This window comes from Callithrix jacchus, chromosome X, assembly GCF_049354715.1.
Source record: "Callithrix jacchus isolate 240 chromosome X, calJac240_pri, whole genome shotgun sequence".
Classification (NCBI taxonomy): Eukaryota; Metazoa; Chordata; class Mammalia; order Primates; family Cebidae; genus Callithrix; species Callithrix jacchus.
In genome coordinates this window covers 57,483,200-57,508,588 of record NC_133524.1, presented here as the reverse complement: position 1 = coordinate 57,508,588, position 25,389 = coordinate 57,483,200, and the positions used below count along the sequence as shown (strand labels likewise).

At 40.0% G+C, this 25,389-nt stretch overlaps 1 protein-coding gene across 3 annotated transcripts in view; it reads right to left on the bottom strand.

Moving 5' to 3' along the window:
* Positions 1–25,389, bottom strand: part of FAAH2 (fatty acid amide hydrolase 2) — a 297,578-nt gene that overhangs the window by 148,790 nt on the left and 123,399 nt on the right. For all 3 annotated transcript variants that reach the window (XM_078362584.1, XM_078362586.1, XM_078362585.1), the window contains one exon: positions 13,412–13,529. In XM_078362584.1, the coding sequence (XP_078218710.1) occupies positions 13,412–13,529 (118 nt within the window). The remainder of the gene's footprint in view (positions 1–13,411; positions 13,530–25,389) is intronic.

The window sequence follows — 25,389 nt, the reverse complement described above, 5'->3', positions numbered from 1 at the left end:
GTTTTAGTTTTTTTTATCTTGCTTTTCTAGCTCTTTCAATTTTGACGATAGGATGTCAATTTTGGATCTCTCCGCTGTTCTCATGTGGGCACTTATTGCTATATATTTTCCTCTAGGGACTGCTATAAATGTGTCCCAAAGATTCTGATAAGTTGTGTCTTCATTCTCATTGGTTTCAAATAACTTCTTTATTTCTGCCTTCATTTCATTTTTTATCCAGTCAACATTCAAGAGCCAGTTGTTCAGTTTCCATGAAGCTGTGCGGTTCTGAGTGAGTTTCTGAAATCTGAGTTCTAACTTCATTACACTGTGGTCTGAGGGACTGTTTGGTATGATTTCAGTTCTTTCACATTCACTGTGGAGTGATTTACTTACAATTGTGTTGTCTATTTTTGGGTAGCTGCGATGTGGTGCTGAGTAGAATGTATATTCTGTAGATTTGGGGTGGAGAGTTCTGTAAATGTCTATCAGGTTTGCTTGTTCCAGGTCTGAGTTCAAGCCCTGGATATTCTTGTTAATTTTCTGTCTGGTTGATCTGTCTAATATTGACAGTGGGGTGTTAAAGTCTCCCACTATTATTGTGTGGGAGTCTAAGTCTCTTTGTAAGTCATTAAGAACTTGCCTTATATATCTGGGTGCTCCTGTACTGGGTCCATATATATTTACAATCATTAGCTCTTCTTGTTGTATCAATCCTTTTACCATTATGTAATGTCCTTCTTTGTCTCTTTTCATCTTTGTTGCTTTAAGGACTATTTCATTGGAGATGAGAATTGCAACTTCTGCTTTTTTTTTTTTGCTCTCCATTTGCTTGGTAACTCTTCCTCCATTCCTTCATTTTGAGCCTTTGTGTATCCTTGCATGTGAGATGGGTTTCCTGGATACAGCACACCGATGGGTTTTGGCTTTTTCTCCAATTTACCAGTCTGTGTTTTTTGATTGGTGCATTTAGCTCATTTACATTTAGGGTTAATATTGTTATGTGTGAATTTGATACTGCCGTTTTGATTCTAGCTGGCTGTTTTGCTCCTTAGTTGATGCAGATTCTTCATTTTGTTGATGCTCTTTAGCATTTGGTGTGTTTTTGGAGTGGCTGGTAATGGTTGTTTTTTTCTATGTGTAGTGCCTCTTTCAGGAGCTCTTGTAAAGCAGGGCTGGTCGTGACAAAATCTCTGAGTACTTGTTTGTTCACAAAGGATTTTATTTTTCCTTCACTTATGACACTTATTTTGACTGGATATGAAATTCTGGGTGAAAGTTCTTTTCTTTAAGGATGTTGAATATTGGCCCCCACTCTCTTCTGGCTTGTAGTGTTTTTGCTGAGAGATCTTCTGTGAGTCTGTTGGCTTCCCTTTGTGGGTAACCTGACCTTTCTCTCTGTCTGTCTGTAGCATTTTCTCCCTCATTTCAACCCTGGTGAATCCGATGATTATGTGCCTTGGGGTTGCTCTTCTTGAGGAATATCTTTGTGGTGTTCTCTGTATTTCCCGGATTTGAATATTGGCCTGCCTTGCTAGGTTGGGGAAGTTTTTCTGTATGATATCCTGAAGAGTATTTTCCAGCTTGGATTCATTTTCTCATCACCTTCGGGTACACCTGTCAAACGTAGATTAGGTCTCTTCATATAGTCCCACATTTTTTGGAAACTTTGTTCATTCCTTTATGCACTTTTTTCTCTAATCTTGCCTTCCCGTTTTATTTCATTGAGTTGATCTTCAATTTCTGATATATTTTTTTCTGCTTGGTCAATTCGGCTGTTGAGACTTGTGCATGCTTTCCAAAGGTCTTGTGTTGTGTTTTCAGCTCCATCAATTCACCCGTATTCCTCTGTATGTTGTCCATTCCTGTTATAATTTCCACAAATATTTTTTCAACTTTCTTAGTTTCTTTGCATTGAGTTAGAACATGTTCTTTTAGCACACGTAAGTTTCTCATTACCCAGGTACTAAAGTCTGATTTCATCATTTCTTCACACTCATTCTCTGTCCAGCCTCGTTTCCTTGCTGGTGAAGAGTTGTGATCCCTTGTAGGAGGTGAGATGTTCTGGTTTCGGGTGTTTTCCTCTTTTATGTGCTGGTTTCTTTCCATCTTTGTGGATTTATCCACCTGTCGTCTCTGTAGTTGCTGATTTTCAGATTGGGTCTCTGAGTGGACATCCAGATTGTTGATGATGAGGTTATTTCTGTTTCTTAGTTTTCCTTCTAACAATCTGACCCCTCTACTGTAGGACTGCTGAGGTCCACTCTAGGCCCTGCTTTCCTGGGGGTCCCCTGCAGCAGCTGCAGAACAGTAAGGGTTGCTACCAGTTTCTTCTTCTGCTATCTTTGTCCCAGAATGATGCCCGCAAAATGTCAGTCTGATCAGTCCTTTGTGAGGTGACTCTTTACATATACGGGAGTCAGGGAGCTACTTGAGGAGACAGTCTGTTCTGGATAGGAGCTCAAGTGCTGAGCTGTGAGCTCCGTTGTTCATTCAGAGCTGCTAGGCAGGTATGTTTATGTCTGCTGCAGCAGAACTCATACGACCCCTTTTTTTTTGTAGGTGCTCTGTCCTGGGTAGTTAGGGCTTTAATTATGAGTATCCGTCACGTTGCTGCCTTTTTTAAAAATTTTTTTTCAAAGCTGTCCTGCCCAGCAAGGGGGCAGCCTTGTCACTGACTGCAGAGGCTTTACTGAGCTGCTTTGTGTTCCACCCTGCTGCCGTCTCTGCCCTGCTGCCATGTGTATTTCCCTGCAGTCCTCTTTATATGGGTGTGGTTAGAACTGCCTCAGCAATATTGGCCCACCTCTGAAATGGCAAACTCTCTCTGTTATGGCGGGTTGCCTCAGCAACGGCAGGCTGCGTTAACAATGGCAGACTAACTCCATAGGGGTGGAGTGCCTCGGTAATGGCAGACGCCCCTCCCCCACAGAGCTGAGCTGCCCTAGGTTTAGATGTGCTTGCCGTGAAACTCTCAACCCCGAGTGTTTCCAATTGCTCTTTTTGTTTGTTTGTTTTTGTGGGCATGAAACCTGCCAACCCTGATCACCTGTCTCCCTGCCTCAGAGCCCATTTTTTTTTAGTTGAACAGTTGACTCTCTCCCAGGTATTGCAGTCGCCTTCTGAAAGGGTGCTGTGATATGTGATTTTTCATGCGGCGACCCACTGTGCTGGCTGAAACAATGTCACTGCCCGGGAATCTCCTGGCCTGGCTTTATGTTTCAGTCCCATTTAATCAGATGAATGGGCTAATCTTCATTCCGGGATCTCCAATTGCCACTTTAACAGGGCAACCACACCAGTGTATTTTGTACGGAGAGCCACTGTGCTGTGGTGCTGGCCGAAACAGACATGCCGGCTGAAACAGCCACTCTGGCGACCCGTGGGGCTCCTCCCCCTGGGAATCTTCTGGTCTGTTGGCAAAAAAGATCCGTCTGGAAATGCGGCGTCCACTCACCATCTGCACTTCCACTGGTAGCTGCAATCCTGAGCTCCTCCTACAGTGCCATCTTCCTCGTTCCCCCGATTATAAATTTTATATTATTCTAAGAGATTTTAAATAGTACTCCTCCAGTTTTACAAGAATATACTTATATATTAATTTATAAATAATTATAGATTTGTCTTTCTTGCCACACCTCTTATTCTTAATTTCTATTTGAGATACATTCTATGAATAATACTGGTGATAGTTATCATGCTCATCTTATTTTATGTTTTAAAGGCACTGCCCCTGAATTTTATGTACATACAGCAAAGAAGAAGATAATATGGCAAAATTTAATTTTTAATTAGAAATAGACATCTGAGGGGAGGACTCAAGATGGCGCTGTGAGAACAACCCAGGATTGGAGCTCTTCTCATTGAATCCGCAAACGGTGAGTCAGAGCGGCATTTCCAGACTGATCTTTGTTGCCCACAGAACGGGGAAACTCCCAAGTATAAAAAAGACACGGGACGCCAGGCAGTAGGTCTGCCTGGCGAAGCCAGCAGCTGGGATGGCAGCGGCCAACCCTACCCAGCAATCCCCACAGGGCGCGCTTGTCCGGGTGCCCTGTTGAACCGGCAACCTGAGACTTGAGAGGGCTGGACTTGAAACTGAACGAGACTTGGACAGTAGGCCAGCCCAAGGGATTTCAGGGATTGGGAAACCCAGTGGGACGAACAAAACCGCAATTTCAAACTATCCCGAGCAGACGGTCCGAGACGCTCTGTGGGGGAGGGGCGTCCACCACTACCAAGGCAACCCGCCCCAACTGAGATACATGCCCACTGCTGATGCAGCCAGCCATTGCCGAGGCAACCTGCCCCAACTGAGATACACGCCCACTGCTGAAGCAGCCAGCCGTTGCCGAGGCAACCCGCCCCAACTGAGATACACGCCCATTGCTGACGCAGCCAGCCATTGCCGAGGCAACCCGTCCCTACAGAGATACACGCCCACTGCTGACGCAGCCTGCCGCTGCTGAGGCAACACGCTACAACGAAGAGACTCTGCCGCAGGGCATGGCGGAGACCACAGCAGAGCCGGCAGGAACAGCGCAAATCACACAACAGAAGGGTGGATCCTCGACAGCCAAAGAGTGGCTAGTCTGCCTTCCAGCTGGGCAGGACACCTGATCGGACATCCAAAAATAAAGCCCAAACCCCTCAACACAGAGCATTTGAGGAAAAAAAAAAGGGTTTTTTAATGAGCTCTGTTGCAGCAGAATAAAACATAGCAGCCTAACAGCCCTGAAGGAACAACAGAGTGCACAGCTCAGCAATTAAACCCCTATAAAGTACAAACTGTCTCCTCAAGCAGCTCCCTGACCCCTCTATATCCAAAAGACTGACATTAGGCAGGCATCATCCTGGGAAAAAGAGAGCAGAAAAAGAAACTGGTAGCATCGCTCGCTGTGCCGCAGCTACTAGAGGTGCACCCCAGAGAAGCAGGGTCTGGAGCGGACCTCAGCAGTCGTACAGCGAAGGGGCTAGACTGGTAGAAGGAAAACCAAGCAACAGAAATACTTCATCGTCAACATTCTGGGTGTCCACTCAGAGACCCAAACGAAAAGTCAGCAACTACGCAGACGACCAGTGAACAAATCCACAAAGATGGGAAGAAACCAGCGCAAAAAGGAGGAAAACACCCGAAACTATAACACCTCGCCTCCTAGAAAAAACCAAAACTCCTCACCAGCAAGGGAGAAAAGATGGACGGAGAATGACTGTGAGGAAATGATGGAATTAGACTTCAGAAGATGGATAATGAGAAACTTCTGTGAGCTAAAAGATCATGTATTAAATCAATGCAAAGAAACTAAGAACCTTGAAAAAAGATTTGAAAAAAGATTCGAGGAAATGATAACAAGAATGGATACCTTAGAGAGGAATATGAATGAATTAAAGGAGCTGAAAAACACAATACGAGAACTTCGCGAAGCAAACGCAAGTCTCAATAGCCGAATTGACCAAGCAGAAGAAAGAATATCTGAAGTCGAAGACCAACTCAATGAAATAAAACGAGAAACCAAGATCAGAGAAAAAAGCGCAAAACGGAATGAACAAAGTCTCCAAGAAATGTGGGACTATGTGAAAAGACCTAACCTACGTTTGATAGGTGTACCAGAAGGGGACAAAGAGAAGGAATCCAAGCTGGAAAATACTCTTCAGGACATCATCCAGGAAAATTTCCCCCACCTAGCAAGACAAGCCAACACTCAATTGCAGGAAATACAGAGAACACCACGAAGATATTCCGCAAGAAGAGCAACCCCAAGGCACATAATCGTCAGATTCAACAGGGTTGAAATAAAGGAGAGAATATTAAGGGCAGCCAGAGAGAAAGGTCGGGTCACCCACAAAGGGAAGCCCATCAGACTCACAGAAGATCTCTCGGCAGAAACACTACAAGCCAGAAGAGAGTGGGGGCCAATATTCAACATTCTCAAAGAAAAGAACTTTCAACCCAGAATTTCATATCCAGCCAAACTGAGCTTCAGAAGTGAAGGAAGAATAAAATCCTTTGCGAACAAGCAAGTACTCAGAGATTTTGTCACCACCAGGCCTGCTTTACAAGAGCTCCTAAAAGAGGCACTACACATAGAAAGGATCAATCAGTACCAGCCATTCCAAAATCACACTGAATGCTAAAGAGCTTCAACATAATGCAGAATCTACAAAAACTAACAGGCAAAACAGCCACTTAGCATCAAAATGGCAGTATCAAATTCACACATAACAATATTAACCCTAAATGTAAATGGACTACATGCACCAATCAAAAGACACAGACTGGCAAATTGGATAAAAATCCAAAACCCATCAGTGTGCTGTATCCAGGAACCCCATCACACATGCAAGGATACACAAAGGCTCAAAATAAAAAGATGGAGGAAGATTTACCAAGCTAATGGAAAGCAAAAAAAAGCAGGAGTTGCAATTCTCATCTCTGATAAAATAGACTTTAAAGCAACAAAGATCAAAAGAGACAAAGAAGGCCATTACATAATGGTAAAAGGATCGATACAACAAGAAGAGCTAACGATCCTAAACATATATGGACCCAACTCAGGAGCACCCAGATACATAAGGCAAGTTCTTAATGACTTACAAAGAGACTTAGACTCCCACACAATAATAGTGGGAGACTTTAACACTCCACTATCAATACTAGACAGATCACCCAGACAGAAAATCAACAAGGATTTCCAGGGCTTGAACTCAGACCTGGAGCAAGCAAACCTGATAGACATTTACAGAACTCTCCACCCCAAATCCACAGAATACACATTCTTCTCAGCACCACATCACACCTACTCTAAAATTGACCACATCATTGGAAGTAAAGCACTGCTCAACAAATGCAAAACAACTGAAATCATGACAAACAGCCTCTCAGACCATAGTGCAATCAAGTTAGAACTCAGAATTCAGAAACAGACCCAGAACCGCACAGCTTCATGGAAACTGAACAACTGGCTCTTGAATGTTGACTGGGTAAACAACGAAATGAAGGCAGAAATAAAGAAGTTCTTCGAAACCAAAGAGAACGAAGACACAATCTGCCAGAACCTCTGGGACACATTTAAAGCAGTCTCTAGAGGAAAGTATAGAGAAATAAGTGCCCATATGAGGAGAATGAAGAGATCCAAAATTGACACCCTATCGTCAAAATTGAAAGAGCTAGAGGAGAAAGATCAAAAAAAACTCAAAACCCAGCAGAAGACAAGAAATAACTAAGATCAGAGCTGAGCTGAAGGAGATTGAGACACGAAAAACCCTTCAAAAAATCAATAAATCCAAGAGCTGGTTTTTTGAAAAGATCAACAAAATAGACAGACCACTAGCCAGATTGATTAAAAATAAAGAGAGAACAACCAAATAGACGCAATAAAAAATGATAAAGGGGAAATCACCACAGATTCCACAGAAATTCAAATCATCATCAGAGAATATTACAAACAACTATATGCGCATAAACTAGTAAACCTGGAAGAAATGGATAAATTCCTGGACTCCTGTGTTCTCCCAAGCCTAAACCAGGAGGAAACTGAAACTATGAATAGACCAATAACAGGGTCTGAAGTCGAGGCAGCAATTAAGAGCCTACCTCACAAAAAAAGCCCAGGTCCAGACGGGTTCACAGCCGAATTCTACCAGACACACAAGGAGGAGCTGGTACCATTCCTTCTAAAACGATTTCAAACAATCCAAAAAAAGGGAATCCTTCCCAAATCATTTTAGGAGACCAAAATCATCCTGATACCAAAACCCGACAGAGACCCAACGAGAAAAGAAAACTTCAGGCCAATATCCATGATGAACATAGATGCAAAAATCTTCAATAAAATATTGGCAAGCCGATTGCAACAGCAAATCAAAAAACTTATTCATCATGATCAAGTAGGATTCATCCAGGGGATGCAAGGCTGGTTCAACATATGCAATTCTGTCAACGTAATTCACCACATAAACAGAACCAAAAACAAAAACCACATGATTATCTCAATTGACGCAGAGAAGGCATTTGACAAAATTCAACAGCCCTTTATGCTAAAAACCCTCAATAAACTCGGTATCGATGGAACGTATCTCAAAGTAACAAAAGCTATTTATGACAAACCAACAGCCAATATCATACTGAATGGGCAAAAACTGGAAGCATTCCCTTTGAAATCTGGCACTAGACAAGGATGCCCTCTCTCACCACTCCTATTCAATATAGTACTGGAAGTTCTAGCCAGAGCAATCAGGCAAGAAAAAGAAATAAAGCGTATTCAAATCGGAAAGGTGGAAGCCAAATTGTCTCTATTTGCAGACGACATGATAGTATACCTAGAAGACCCCATTGCCTCAGCCCAAAAACTCCTGAAACTGATAAACAACTTCAGCAAAGTCTCAGGATATAAAATCAATGTGCAAAAATCACAAGCATTCGTCTACACCAATAACAGACTTAAAGAAAGCCAAATCAAGAGCGAACTGCCATTCGCAATTGCTACAAAGAGAATAAAATACCTTGGAATACAACTCACAAGGAACGTAAGGGACCTGTTCAAGGAGAACTACAAACCACTGCTCAACGAAATCAGAGAGGACACAAACAGATGGAGAAATATTCCATGTTCATGGTTAGGAAGAATTAATATCGTGAAAATGGCTATACTGCCCAAAGTAATTTACAGAATCAACGCTATCCCCATCAAGCTACCATTGACTTTCTTCACAGAACTGGAAAAAACCACCATGAACTTCATATGGAACCAAAAGAGAGCCCGCATAGCCAAGTCAATTCTAAGCAAAAAGAACACAGCGGGGGGCATCACACTACCGGATTTCAAACTATGCTACAAGGCTACAGTCATCAAAACAGCATGGTACTCGTACCAAAACAGAGATATAGACCAATGGAACAAAACAGAGGCACCGGAGGCAACACAACATACATACAACTATACAATCTTTGATAAACCTGACAAAAACAAGCAATGGGGCAAGGATTTCCTGTTTAACAAATGGTGTTGGGAAAACTGGCTAGCCATGTGCAGAAAGCAGAAACTGGACCCCTTCCTGACACCTTACACTAAAATTAACTCCAGATGGATTAAAGACTTAAACATAAGACCTGGCACCATGAAAACCCTAGAAGGAAATCTAGGCAAAACTATCCAGGACATAGGAGTAGGCAAGGACTTCATGAACAAAACACCAAAAGCATTGGCAACAAAAGCCAAAATAGACAAATGGGACCTAATGAAACTCCACCGCTTCTGCACGGCAAAAGAAACAGTCACTAGAGCGGATCAGCAACCAACAGAATGGGAAAAAATTTTCGCAGTCTACCCATCTGACAAAGGGCTGATATCCAGAATCTACAAACAACTCAAGCAGATTTACAGGAAAAAAACAAACAAGCCCATTCAAAAGTGGGCAAAGGATATGAACAGACACTTTACGAAAGAAGACATATATGAGGCCAACAATTATATGAAAAAATGCTCATCGTCACTGGTCATCAGAGAGATGCAAATCAAAACCACATTGAGATACCATCTCATGTCAGTTAGAATGGCGATCATTAAAAAATCTGGAGACAACAGATGCTGGAGAGGATGTGGAGAAAAAGGAACACTTTTACACTGTTGGTGGGAGTGTAAATTAGTTCAACCATTGTGGAAGACAGTGTGGCGATTCCTCAAGGCCTTAGAAATAGAAATTCCATTTGACCCAGCAATCCCATTACTGGGTATATATCCAAAAGACTACAAATCGTTCTACTATAAGGACACGAATGTACACGAATGTTCATTGCAGCACTGTTTACAATAGCAAAGACCTGGAATCAACCCAAATACCCATTAATAATAGACTGGATTGGAAAAATGTGGCACATATACACCATGGAATATTATGCAGCAATCAGAAATGATTAGTTCGTGTCGTTTGTAGGGACATGGATGAATCTGGAGAACATCATCCTCAGCAAACTGACACAAGAACAGAAAATGAAACACCGCATATTCTCACTCATAGGTGGGTGATGAAAAATGAGAACACATGGACACAGAAAGGGGAGTACTAAACACTGGGGTCTATTGGGGGGAAAAGGGGAGAGCCGGTGGGAGGGGGAGGTGGGGAGGGATAGCCTGGGGAGAAATGCCAAATGTGGGTGAAGGGGAGAAGAAAAGCAAAGCACACTGCCATGTGTGTACCTACGCAACTGTCTTGCATGCTCTGCTCATGTACCCCAAAACCTATAATCCAATATAAAATTAAAATTAAAAAAAGGAAAGAAAATGCTAATAAAAAAAAAGAAAAGAAATAGACATCTGAATTTTATAAACTGCTTTCTTGAAAAATGTTGAGGTTATAAATTTCTCCTATTGACCCAACTGGTAAAGCATATGACAGCACTATAGAGCCTTGTATTCCATACATCAACGTTCACTAGAGCCTGTTCTGAAATTATCCAATATGAAATGAAACTCCTAGGATAATTCACGTGTATTTCAATCTTTCTCTTATATAGCATGTGACTATTTTAAACTACTGTTTCAAAACAAACTGTTTCATGATAGCTCTACCTGCTAGATGATGCCAGCAGATAATGAGGTCTGCAACACTGTCACATCTGACACTGCAAAGAAAGTTTCAATAACAGCGAGACACTTGAATAGTGTTTTATTTCACTAAAAAAACACGTAGAAAAATTGGTTCTCTATACACGTGAATTTCAGTCCAGCAATAATATGGTTTTAAGATCATGAAAAGAAGGGCTTTGGGTCATAATATTAAATGGGCTAGATAATTTGGTAATGAAGATTAAGAGTCTATACATTAAGTTATTAAAATTTTTGCTTAAGTTACTGAACAGGAAGAAGTAAATCTGCTGTGAGAGTAACTTACATGGGCTGAGAATTCGGTGTGAGTAATTTACTTACATTCATTTCTTTCCTTTTTTTCTCCTACTCCTGGCTTCATAATTTTGTATTTATACTCCAGCTCCCCAGAAAAGCACCAATTTGCTTTGCCACTAGCATTCTGTGATTTATCAACCCAATCAAACAAGGAATAGTATCTCAATTTTTCTATAGTTTCTTTCTTTCATTACTTGTAAGTCTTAACCCTTCTTATATTTTTTTAATTCACTTATATATATATTATTTTATAATTTTGTCTTTCTCATTTTCCTATGTCCATGGTGGTATTTCTCTTATAATGGGATATAGCCTGTACAAGGTTAATAACTCTCTATGATTTTATTGACAATATTGTCTATAATTACTTCCTTTTAGACATTATTAATTCAGATTTGTGAAGCTATCATAATACAGGTAAACCATTAATATAGTCAATAGCCATCTCCGCATGCACATGTATGTTCATTACGGCACTGTTTACAATAGCAAAGACTTGGAACCAATCCAAATGCCCATCAATAAGAGACTGGATAAAGAAAATGTGGCACATATACACCATGGAAGAGTATGCAGCCATAAAAAATAGTAAGTTCATGTCCTTTGCAGGTACATGGATGAATCTGGAAACCATCATTTTCAGCAAACTAACATAAGAACAGAACACCAAACACCACATTTTCTCACCCATAAGTGGATATCGAACAATGAGAACACATGGACACGGGGGGGAAACAGCACATATTGGGGTCTGTTGGAGGGTGGGGGATTAGTGGAGGAATAGCAGGGGGTGGGGAAGATGAGGATTAATAACATTAGAAGAAATACCTAATGTAGGTGATGGGGGATGGAGGCAGCAAATCGCCATGGAGTGTGTATACCTATGTAACAATCCTGCAAGATCTGCACATGTACCACAGAATTGAAAGTAAAATAAAAATTAAAAACAAGAAAAAGAAGCTAATTTGTTTCTAGGACTAGAGCTTATTATGAAGATCTTACTTTTCTCTTTTCATCATTAAACATTACTAACAGAAATTTTATAATCCACTATAAATTATATTTTACCTATAGATTCAAAAATAATGCATAATTTGATAGCATGATATTTAAATCTAGTAACACAATTGTGTATCTATGTATGATATGGCTTGAATGCATCAACTCCAAAATTCAGGTGTTGCCAGTGCATTAGTATTAACAGGTGGGGCCCTTAACAGGTGATTAGACCATGAGGGCTGCCCCTAAAGTGATTACAGCCATTTTTAAAATGGCTTCATGCAGCCTTAGCAGATATCTCTCCCAAACTTCCGCCATGTTTTCCACTCTGGAGAATGCAGCAAGATGGCCCTCACGAGACACTGAACCTGCTAGCACCTTGATCTTGGGCTTTCTTGCCTCCAGATCTGTGGGAAATAAATTTTTGTTCTTTATCAGTTGTGGAGTCACAGGCATTTTTTCATGGTGGCACAAAACATATAATACAAAAGCCATGTTGTTGATGTTGAGATGGAGTCTCATTCTGTCACCCAGGCTGGAGTCCAGTGGCACAATTTTGGCTCACTGCAACCTCTACCTCCCAACATCAAGCAATTCTCCTGCTTCAGTCTCCATAGTATCTGGTATTACAGGCACATGCCACCGCGCCTGGCTAATTTTTTGTATTTTCAGTAGAGATTGGGTTTTACCATGTTAGACAGGATGGTCTCAATCTCCAGACCTCATAATCCACCTGTATCAGCCTCCCAAAGTGCTGGGATTACAGACGTGAGCCACAGCATTCGGCCAAAACCCATCTTTTACTGCACTCAAGTTTCATCTAGTTTTTGCACATATGTTTCATAATTCATAAGTATAAAAAACCAATTTTCTACTAGTGATTTTCCATCTGTTTGGATGATTCTAACTTGGAGACTACTTGACTTTAACTAAGCTGCTTTCCAAACTCTTACTGTGAGTTACTACACTGACTCTCTTGAAAACTGAGATACACAATTACATTGTTTCCAAGTGATGATCTGTATTATTATTAAATTAAGTATTACTTTAAAAATTACTTTCAAAATTCGATAGGACCATTCTCCTTATTCTTCTTCTTTTCCAAATAAGCTTTTGCTTTTAAAAAGACAAATTTGTTCTATTATTTCATCTGATTTTAAAAGTATTTAAAAGAAAACTCAAGCAAAAATGATTACATATATAATATTATCTTAATTACCCAAAATTTACATCTACACATTGGCATAGAACCAATATATATATTATTATGCACCAAATTATTAAGTTGCCTATGAGCAATTTATTTGATATATCATACTTTATATACAAGATACTAGTGTCATTACTAAAAACATAAAATATCTAACATAATCATGAAAAATCACACCCAAAATTGTTCAGTATAATTGTTCTGATACCCTTAATTTTGTAAGCTGATGCAGAAATATTTGGCAGAAAGCGAAGCAAAGGGTTGAGAATGGCACCTCTTAGAATAAAAATAATTCTATTAAGCAATTTTTATTTAAAATTACCTTTTTCTGAGCCAAAATGAGATCTTGATCCACTTTGGACATTAAAAATGAGCCTCCATCATGTTCCATCCAGTAAAATTTTAAATCTTTTAAATGTACCTTTGCATCTAGTTTCAACCTGTGCAGTATTAAAAAGAAATTGACATAAACAAATTATGTAGATATTCTTAATAGTTCAATCCTAACATCTGAGCTTCTGCTCTAATATGTTTTTCCATAAATGCTGTGTACCAGAAACAGTTTTATACCTTTAGAATTTAGATTTGCATTTAAAATTTGTACTTGGGTTACAGGTGAGAGAAAGGTCTGAAATGCACCAAAATTGTAGATGTGGTGACAGGTCAAAAGACTTTGGTAGTAGTTCATGAGAGAAGCAATTGTAGCCTGAACTAGAACTGTAACCATGGGGATGAAGAGAGATGTAACAGTGTAAGAAATCATTAGTAGGTAATTTCAATATGACTCGGCATTGCTTAGAGGTAATGACTGAGAGAATTTTGAAATGAGGCTTTAGCAGCTGAGTTTATTTTGGTCACCTGGTCACTGGGATTGGACAAGAATTGAAGTAGTGGATCAGGATTCAAGAGCTTGAAAGAAAAAAAAGATCCGTTTTAGTTATGTTGAGTTTCAGTTATCTGAAATGGCCAGTCTTCCTGTAGTAGTAAATAGACTGTCCTCTAGTTTAAGTGAAAAGAGTGAGCAGATGAAGCATATTTGAGCATAATCTGTTTATGGAAAATGGTTGAAGTGTCAAGTGTAGATGGAGTCGTACTGAGAGGGTAAGTAAAGAACAGGGAGAAGTAAACCAGGTCCTTCTAAAATATACATGTATAAAAAATGAACAAAAAGAAAAGCCAGCAAGGCAGATGAAAAGGGAAAAGAACAATATCAATAGAGTGGATTGTTTATAACACAAAGAATAAATGCTTAAGGAAATGAATACCTACCCCATTTTCCATGAGTAATTATTATGCATTACATGACTAATTCAAAATACCTCACATAGCCAATAAATACATATATAACTGCTATGTACCAACAAAATGTAAAAATGATTTACATATAAATATGTATATGTGTGTGTGTGCGTGTGTGTGTGTGTGTGTGTATTTTATTGCATTTTAGGTTCTAGGGTACATGTAAAGAACATTCAGGATTGTTGCATAGATACATACATAGCAATCTGATTTGCTGCCTCCATTCCCATCAAACATATCTAATATTTCTCCTATGTTATCCCTCCCGAACTCCTTACCCTCTACTATCCCTCCCTAAATCTCCCCCAGCAGACCTCAGTGTGTGATGCTCCCTTCAATGCATCCATGTGTTCTCATTGTTCAACACCCACATATGAGGGAGAACACGGGGTGTTTAATTTTCACTTCTGTCAGTTTGCTGAGAATAATGGTTTCCAGGTTCATACATTACTCTATAAAGAACACGAACTCTCCAAAAAGAGGGAATCCTTCCCAAATCATTTTATAAGACCAACATCATCCTGATACCAAAACCGGGCAGAGACCCAACAAGAAAAGAAAACTTCAGGCCAATATCCATGATGAACATAGATGCAAAAATCTTCAATAAAATACTGGCAAGCCGATTGCAACAGCAAATCAAAAAACTTATCCATCATGATCAAGTAGGATTCATCCCAGGGATGAACATAATTCACCACATAAACAAAAACAAAAACAAAAACCACATGATTATCTCAATTGACGCAGAGAAGGCATTTGACAAAATTCAACAGCCCTTTATGCTAAAAACCCTCAATAAACTCGGTATCGATGAAACGTATCTCAAAGTAATAAAAGCTATTTACAACAAACCAACAGCCAATATCATACTGAATGGACTAAAACTGGAAGCATTCCCTGTGAAGCCCAGCACTAGACAAGGATGCCCTCTTTCACCACTCCTATTCAATATAGTACTGGAAGTTCTAGCCAGAGGAATCAGGCAAAAAAAAAAAGGGGGGGCATTCAAATAGGAAAGGTGGAAGCCAAATTGTCTCTATTTGCAGACGACATGATAGTATACCTAGAAGACCCCATCGCCTCGGCCCAAATACTCCTGAAACTGATAAGCAACTTCAGCAAAGTCTCAGGATATAAAATCAATGCGCAAAAATCACAAGCATTCCTCTACACCAATAACAGACTTAAAGAAAGCCAAATCAAGAACGAACTGCCATTCACAGTTGCTACAAAAAGAATAAAATACCTTGGAATACAACTAACAAGGAATGTAAGAGACCTCCTCAAAAAAAACTACAAACCACTGCTCGATGAAATAAGAGAGGACACAAACAAATGGAGAAACATTCCATGTTCATGGTTAGAAAGAATCAATATTGTGAAAATGGCTATACTGCCCAAAGTAGTTTACAGAATCAACACTATCCTCATCAAGCTACCATTGATTTTCTTCACAGAACTGAAAAAAAACACCATGAACTTCATATGGAACCAAAAGGGAGCCCGCTTAGCCAAGTCAATTCTAAGCAAAAAGAACACAGCAGGGGGCATCACACTACCAGATTTCAAACTATACTACAAGGCTACAGTAATCAAAACAGCACGGTACTGGTTCCAAAACAGAGATATAAACCAATTGAACAAGACAGAGGCATCAGAGTCAACACAACATATGTACAACCATACAATCTTTGATAAACCTGACAAAAACAAGCAATGGGGAAAGGATTCCCTGTTTAATAAATGGTGTTGGGAAAACTGGCTAGCCATGTGCAGAAAGCAGACACTGGACCCCTTCCTGACACCTTACACTAAAATTAACTCCAGATGGATTAAAGACTTAAACATAAGACCTGGCACCATAAAATCCCTAGAAGAAAATCTAGGCAAAGCTATCCAGGACATAGGAGAAGGCAAGGACTTCATGACCAAAACACCAAAAGCATTGGCAACAAAAGCCAAAATAGACAAATGGGACCTAATCACACTCCACAGTTTCTGCACGGCAAAAGAAACAGTCACTAGAGTGGATCGGCAACCAACAGAATGGGAAAAAAATTTGCAGTTTATCCATCTGTCAAAGGGCTGATATCCAGAATTTACAAAGAACTCAAACAGATTTACAGAAAAAAAACAAACAAGCCCATTCAAAAATGGGCAAAGGATATGAACAGACACTTTACAAAAGGAGACGTATATGAGGCCAACAATCATATGAAAAAATGCTCATCGTCACTGGTCATTAGAGAGATGCACATCAAAACCACATTGAGATACCATCTCACGCCAGTTAGAATGGCGATCATTAAAAAATCTGGAGACAACAGATGCTGGAGAGGCTGTGGAGAAAAAGGAACACTTTTACACTGTTGGTGGGAGTGTAAATTAGTTCAACCACTGTGGAAGACAGTGTGGAGATTCCTCAAGGCCTTAGAAATAGAAATTCCATTTGACCCAGCAATCCCATTACTGGGTATATATCCAAAGGACTATAAATCGTTCTACTATAAGGACACATGCACACGTATGTTTGTTGCAGCACTGTTTACAATAGCAAAGACCCGGAACCAACCCAAATGTTCATTGATTAGCATTGACTGGATTGGGAAAATGTGGCACATATACACCATGGAATATTATGCGGCAATCAGAAATGATGAGTTTGTGTCGTTTGTAGGGACATGGATGAATCTGGAGAACATCATTCTCAGCAAACTGACACAAGAACAGAAAATGAAATACCGCATATTCTCACTCATAGGTGGGTGATGAAAAATGAGAACACATGGAGACAGGGAGGGGAGTACTAAACACTGGGGTCTAAAAGGGGGAAAAGGGGAGGGCCAGCGAGGGTGGGGGAGCTGGGGAGGGATAGCCTGGGGAGAAATGCCAAATGTGGGTGAAGGGGAGAAAAAAAGCAAAACACTGCCATGCGTGTACCTATGCAACTGCCTTGCATGTTCTGCACATGTACCCCAAAACCTAAAATGCAATAAAAAATTTTTTAGAAAAAGAACACAAACTTATTTTTTATGGCTGCATAGTATTACGAAGTGTATATGTTCCATGTAAACCCTGTGCAGTCTATCATAGATGGGCATTTGGGTTGGTTTGAAGTCTTTGCTATTGTAAATAGTGCTGCAGTGAACATACATGTGCATGTGTCCCTCTAATAAAATGATTTATAATCCTATGGATATATGCCTAGTAATGAGATTGCTGGGTCTAATGGAATTTTCATTTCTAGGTTTTTGAGGTATTGCCACACTGTCTTCCACAATGGTTGCATTAACTTACACACCCATCAACAGTTGAAAAATCTTCCTATTTCTCCATATCCTCTCCAGCAAGTGTTATCTCCAGATTTTTTAATTAAGAATATGCTAATGGACGTGAGATGGTGTCTCAGTGTATTTTAGATTTGATTTGCATTTCTCTAGTGACCAGTGATGATGAGCATTTTTTCATATGTTTGTTGGCCTCATATATTTCTTCTTTTGAAAAGTGTCTGTTAATATCCTTTGCCCACTTTGGGATGGGTTGGTTTGTTTATTCCTTGTGTATCTGTTTTAGTTCTTTGTAGATTCTGGATATTAGCCCTTTGTCAGATGGGTAAATTGCAAAAATTTTTCTCATTCTGTTTATTGCTGGTTCACTCTAATGATTGTTTCTTTTGCTGTGCAGGAGCTCTAGAATTTAATTAGGTTTCATTTGTATATTTTGGCTTTTGTTTCTAATGCTTTTGGTGTTTTAGGCATGAAGTACTTGCCTACACTGATGGCCTGAATGGTTTTGCCTAGGTTTTCTTATAAAATTATTTTGGTGTTAGGTTATATGTTTAAGTGTTTAATCCATCTGGAGTTCATTTTGGTGTAAGGTGTCAGGAAGGAGTCCAGATTCTGCTTTCTGCACATGGCTAGCTAGTTTTCCCAACACCATTTATTAAACAGGGAATCCTTTTCCCATTGCTTGCTTTTGTCAGCTTTGTCAAACATCAGATGGTGGTAGATGTGTGGTGTTGCCTCCAAGGCCTCTGTTCTATTCCATTTTTCTATACCTCTGGTTTGGTATCAGTATCATGCTGTTTTGACTACTGTAGCCTTGTAGTATAGTTTGAAGTAAGGTAGCGTGATGCCTCTGGCTTTGCTCTTTTTGCTAAGAATTGACATGGCTATGCAGGCTCTCTTTTGGTTCCATATGAAGTTTAAGGTGGTTTCTTTCAGGTCTGTGAAGAAGGTCATTGTCAGCTTCATGGAGATAGCTTTAAATCTATAAATTACTTTCAGCAGTATGGTCATTTTCACTATATGAATTCTTCATAGACATGAGCATGGACTATTTCTCCATCTGTTTATGTCTTTTCTGATTTCGTTGAGCAGTGGTTTGTAGTTCTTCTTGAAAGTGTCCGTTACATCCTTTATTAAATGTATTCTTAGGTATTTTATTCTCTTTGTAGCAATTGTGAATGGCAGTTCATTCTTGATTTGGCTCTCTTTAAATCGGTTGTTCGTGTATAGGAATGCTTGTGATTTTTGCACGTTGATTTTGTAAATGGAGACTTTGCTGAAGTTGCTTATCAGTTACAGAAAATTTTCGGCTGAGACAATACGGTCTTCTAAATATACAATCACGTCGCCGGCAAATAGTGACAATTTGACTTCTTTCTTTCCTAATTAACTACCATTTATGTCTTTTTCTTCCGGATTGCTCTGGCTAGAGCTTCCAATACTATATTGAATAGGAGATGTAAGAGATTGTATCCTTGTCTAGTGCCAGATTTCGAAAAGAATGCTTCCAGGTTTTGCCCACTCAGTATGATATTGGCTGTGGGTTTGTCGTAAATAGCTTTTACTATTTTGAGATACGTTCTGTCAATGCCTAGTTTATTGAGGGTTTTTAGCATAAAGAGCTGTTGAATTTTGTCAAAGGCCTTCTGTGCGTCTATTGAGATAATCATGTGGTTTTTGTCTTTAGTTCTGTTTATGTGGGGAATTACGTTTATAGACTTGTGTATGTTGAACCAGCCTTGCATCCCCAAGATGAAGCCTACTTGATTATAATGGATAAGCTTTTTGATGTGTTGTTGCAAGTGGTTTGCCAGTATTTTACTGAAGATTTTTGCATCTATGTTCATCATGGATATTGGCCTGAAGGTTTCTTTTTTTGTTGAGTCTCTGCCGAGTTTTGGTATCAGGATGATGTTGGTCTCATAAAATGATTTCTAGTGGATTCCCTCCTTTTGGATTGTTTGGAATAGTCTCAGAAGAAGTGGTATCAGCTCCTCTTTGTATATCTGGTTGAATTCGGCTGTGAACCCATCTGGAACTGGGCTCTTTTGGTTGGTAAGCTATTAATTTCTGCCTCAACTTCAGCCCTTGTTATTGCTCTATTCAGCGTTTTGACTTCTTTCTGGTTTAGTCTTGGGAGTGTGTAAGTGTTCAGGAATTTATCTCTTTCTTCCAGGCTTACTGATTTCTGTGCATAGAATTGTTTATAGTAATCTCTGATAATGGTTTGTATTTCTGTGGAATTTGTGGTGATATCCCCTTTATCATTTCTTATTGCATCTATTTGACTATTCTTTTTTTGTTTTTATTAATCTGGTGAGTGGTCTATTTTGTTGATCTTTTCAAAAAACAAGCTCCTGGATTTATTGATTTTTGAAGGGTTTTTTATTTCTCTATCTCCTTCAGTTATGCTCTGATCTATTTCTGGTCTTCTGCTAGTTTTTGAGTTTTTTTTTTTTATCTTGCTCCTCTAGCTCTTTCAATTTTGAATACAGGGTGTCGATTTTAGATCGTACCTTGCTTCTCATGTGGGCATTCATTGCTGTAAATTTTTCCTACAGACACTCCTTTAAATGTGTCCCAGAGATTTTGGTACAGTGTGTATTCATTCTCATCGATTTCGAAGAACATCTTTATTTCTGCCTTCATTTCATTGTTTATCCAGTCCGCATTCAAGGGCCAGTTGTTCAGTTTCCATTAACCTCTGCTGTTCTGAGTTAGTTTCTGAATTCAGAGTTCTAATTTGATTGCACTGTGGTCTGAGAGACTCTTCGTTTTGATTTCCATTCTTTTGCATTTGCTGAGGAGCGATTTACTTCCAATTATGCTGTCAATTTTTGAGTAGGTGTGATCTGGTGCTGAGAAATATGTATATTCTGTGGATTTGGGGTAAAGAGATCTGAAAATGTCTCTTAGGTTTGCTTGGTTCAGGTCTGAATTCAAGTCCTAGATATCCTTGTTAATTTTCTGTCTTGTTGATTTTTCTCATATTGATAGTGGAGTGTTAAAGTCTCCTACTATTATTGTGTGGGAGTCTAAGTCTCTTTTTAGGTCATTAAGAACTTGTTTTATGTATCTGGGTGCTCCTGTTTTGGGCACGTATATATTTAGGATTATTAACTCTTCTTGTTGCTTTGATTCTTTTACCATTATGTAATGTCTTTTTTAATCTCTTTTGATCTTTGTTGGTTTAAAGTCTATTTTGTCAGAGACTAGAATTACAACTCCAGTTTTTGTTGTTGTTGTTGTTGTTGTTGCTCTCCATTTTCTTGGTAAATCCTCCTCCATCTCTTTATTTTGAGCCTATGTGTATCCTTGCATGTGAGATGGTTTTTCTGGATACAGCACACCAAAGGGTTCTGACTTTTTATCAAATTTTGCAGTCTGCTTCTTTTGATTGTAGGATTTAGCCCATTTACATTTAAGTTTAATATTATTATGTGTGAATTTGATCCTGCCATTTTGATGCAAGCTGGTTGTTTTGCCCATTAGTTGACACAGTTTCTTCACCGTATCAATGCTCTTTGCCATTTTGTACATTTATGGCGTGGCTGGCATTGGTTTTTCTTTTCTATGATTAGTGCTTCTTTCAGGAGCTCTGGTAAAGCAGGCCTGTTGTGATGAAATCTCTGAACAATTGCTTGTTCATAAAGGATTTTATTTCTCCTTTGATTATAAAGATTAGTTTGACTCGATGTCAAATTCAAGGTTGAAAGTTCTTTTCTTTAAGAATGTTGAGTACTGGCCCCCACTCTCTTCTGGATTCTAGTGTTTCTGCTCACAGATCTGCTGTGAGTCTGGTGGGCTTCCATTTGTGAGTATCCCAACCTTTCTCTTTGGCTTCCCCTAGCATTTGCTCCTTTATTTCAACCATGGTGAATCTGATGATTATGTGCCTTCAAGTTGCTCTTCTTGAGGAATATCTTCGTGGTGTTCTTTGTATTTCCTGGACTTGAATGGTGGCCTGCCTTGATAGGTTGGGAAAATTCTTTTGGATAATATTCAAAAGAGTGTTTTTTAGCTTGGATTCATTCTTTCTGTCACATTCTGGTACACCTATCAAACGTAAATTAAAAACTTTTACATAATTTTACATATTTCTTGGAGGTTTGTTCATTTCTTTTTATTCTTTGTTCTCTAATCTTGACTTCTCATTTTATTTCATTGAGTTGATCTTCAATATCTGATATCCTTTCTTCTGCTTGGTCGATTCAGCTTGAAACTTGTGTATGCTTTGTGACGTTCTCATGCTGTCTTTTTTAGCTCCATCAATTCATTTATATTCCTCTCTAAGCTGTTTATTTTCATCAACATTTTGTCAAACATTTTTTCAACGTTCTTAGTTTCTTTGCATTTTATTAGAACATGATCTTTTAGCTCAGAGAAGTTTATTACCCACTTTCTGAAGCTTGTTTCTATCAATTCATCAGACTCATTCTCCAACCAGCTTTGTTCCCTTGCTTGTGAGGAGTTTTGATCCCTTGAAGGAGGAGAGACGTTCTGGTTTTGGGTATTTTCATTCTTTTCACGCTGCTTTTTCCCATCTTTGTGGATTTACCTAACTGTGGCCTTTGTCATTGGAGACTTTCAGATGAGGTCTCTGAGTGGAGTTATTTCTGTTTCTTAGTTTTCCTTCTAAAAGTCAGGCCCCCCTGTGGTAGGACTGCAGGAGGGCCACTCCAGACCCTGCTCGCCTGGTGATCATCTGCAATGGCTGCAGAACAGTAAGTGTTACTGCCAGTTTCATTTGTTATGTTTGTCCCAGAAGGATACCCGTAAGATGTCAGCCTGAGTTCTCCTTTATGAGGTGTCTTTTTTGTTTTATGGGGGTTGGGGAGGTGCTTGAGGAGGCAGTCTTTCCCCTATAGGAGCCCAATTACTGAGCTGTGAGCTCCGTTGTTCTGTTCAGAGCTGCTGAACAGTTACATTTAACTCTGCCACAGCAGAACTCATAACCACGTCTTTTTCCCAGGTGCTCTGTCCCAGGAAGGTAGAGCATCATTTATAAGTTTCTGTCATTCTGCTGCCTTTTTCAGAAATGCCCTGCCCAATGAGAAGGTGGGCTAGTCACAGTCTGCCAAAAGAGGTGTTGCTGAGATGCCATGAACTCTGCCTAGCTTCTGTGTGAACTTCTTAGCAGTTTTGTTTATAGGGTTACAGTTAGAACTGCCTTGGTAGTGGCAGACTGTTTCAGTAATGGTGGACTGCCTCGGTAATGGCAGACTGCCTCAATAGTTGTGGACTGCCTCAGTAATGGCGTATTCCCTTCCCCCCACAGAGCTGGACCATCTTGGGTCCAGCTGTGCTTTTGTAAAACTCTCAGTTCAGAGAATTTTAGATTGCTGGTCTTTGTGGGGATGAGACCAGCCAAGCCAAATCACCTGGCTTCCTGTTTCATCCCCATTTTCTTAAGTTGAATGCACGAGTCTGTCTCCCAAGCATTCCAGTCACCAGTTGAAATGGTGCCTGCATTTGTGTAAGTTTTTGTGTAGCACCAGCTTTGCTGGCTGCAACAGCCTCACTAGAGACTTGTTCATTTCCTCACAGGAATCTCCTAGTCTGTGGGCAGTAAAACTTCATTTGGAAATGCAGTGATCAATCATCTATGGCATTTTCACTGGAAAGTGCAATCCAGAACTGTTCCTATTTGGCCATCCAAAAATGATTTTCAAAAAGATTGAATCACAAAAGCAAAGGGCAGAATGTGTTTCAAAAATGATAGTGTACTATGAATATTGCCGCCAGTTATAATGAGATAATAAATGGTAAGTATTGAGAAATCATTATTCTTAGCAAAAATGCAAAAAAAATTAATGGACCTTGGCAAAATCAATTCTGATGGTAAAAACCAGTATGCAATGGATTCATCTATGAGACGGCAATATCAGATTTTAGAGTCAATGAGAATAAATAATTCACACAGACAGTCTGGAAACGGAGTAAAATTTGACATAGAGTAGTGGCTTAAGAAGAATATAGGGCTAAAAATTTTTGTCTGTTTTTAACACAAAAGACACTTTGGCATGTTCAATAATAATGAAAAGGGTGTGTGGGGGTGTGTGAGAGAGTGATAAAAGTCATACTAAGGTAAGGTAAGTAACAGAACAAAGATCTGAGAGAATGTAAGGAAATAAGAACAAGAGCATAACTTAAACTATTTGTATATAAAACCAAAATGGAAAGATATTTTCTCCACTATAAGAGGAGAATGGGGGAGAGAAATCCAAGATGGCCGATTGCTGGTAGCACAGGATTGCAGCTCCCAGGTTAAGCATAAAAAGTGAGTGGACACCACATTTCCAGATGGATTTTTATTGCCCAAAGACCACGAGATTCCCAGGCTGAGGAGCTCCACGGATCACCAGCATGGCTGGATTGGCGAGTGTGGCTGTTTTGGCCAGTGTGGCTGTTTTGCTGGTGCCCTGGTGCAGAATTTCTCCATACAAAATACACGGGTCAGGGCGGAGTTTTAGCTGGTGATTGGAGCTCTGGGAAGGCAGAGTCACCCATTCATCTGATTAAAAAGGGGACTGCAACAGGGAGACAGGCCAAGAGATTACTGGGCAAAAAAGGGCCATCAATCTCAGCACCACTGTTTCAGCTGGTGCACTGGGTAACTGCAAGGAAAATCACAAAGATCCTGGCGCCTTTTCAACAGGCGACTGAGACACCTGGGAAACAAACAAAAAAAAGACCTGAGGCTCGGAGCCAGGTGATCAGGCTCAGCTGGTCCCACCCAACTAAAAAACAGCAATCCAAATGCTGTGGATTGAGAGTTTCACAGCAGGCACAGCTGAACCTGGGACAGTCCAGCTCTGTGGAGGAGGGGTGTCTGCCATTACCGAGGTAGTCCACCACTGAATAAATAATCTGCCATTGCTGAGGCAACCCGCCATTGCCAAGGCAGCCCACCATGACAGAGAGAGTCTGCCATTATAGAGGTGGGCTGCCATTGACAAAGCCATTCTATCTACACCCGTATAAACAGGACTGCAGGGAAGTTCACACAGCAGCTGGGCAGAGCCCACAGCAGCTCAGCAAAGCCTCTACAGGAAAAGAGTCACTAGGCAGCCACCTCGCTGGGAAGATCAGCCCCGAATAAAGGCAACAGTACAACAGAAGCTCATAAATAAAGCCCTAATTCCCCTGGACAGAGCACCTGGGAAAAAAAAGGGGAAGGTGGGTTTATGAGTTTTGCTGCAGCAGACTTAAACGTACCTGCACAGCAACTATGAATGAACAACAGAGCCCACAGCTCAGCAATTGTGCTCCTAGAAAAGACAGACTGTCTCCTCAAGCAGCTCCCAGACCCCTGTATGTCCAAAGGGTCATCTCATAAAGGAGAGCTCAGACTGATATCAGGAGGGTATCCTTCTGGGACAAAGAAAGCAGAAAAAGAAAGTGTAAGCAGCCCTTACAGTTCTGCAGCCACTTAAAGTGATCCCCAGGAAAGTAGGGCCTGGAGTGGACCTCAGAACTCCTACAGCAGACGGGCCAAACTGTAAGATGGAAAACAAAGAAACAGAAATAATTTCATCATCAACAAACTGGACATCCACTCAGAGACCCAATCTGAAAGTCAACAACTACAGAGAAAAAAGGTGAATAAATCAACAAAGATGGAAAGAAACCAGCACAAAAAGGATAAAAACACCCAAAACCAGAATGCCTCTTCTCCTGCAAAAGATCACAACTCCACTCCAGCAAAGGA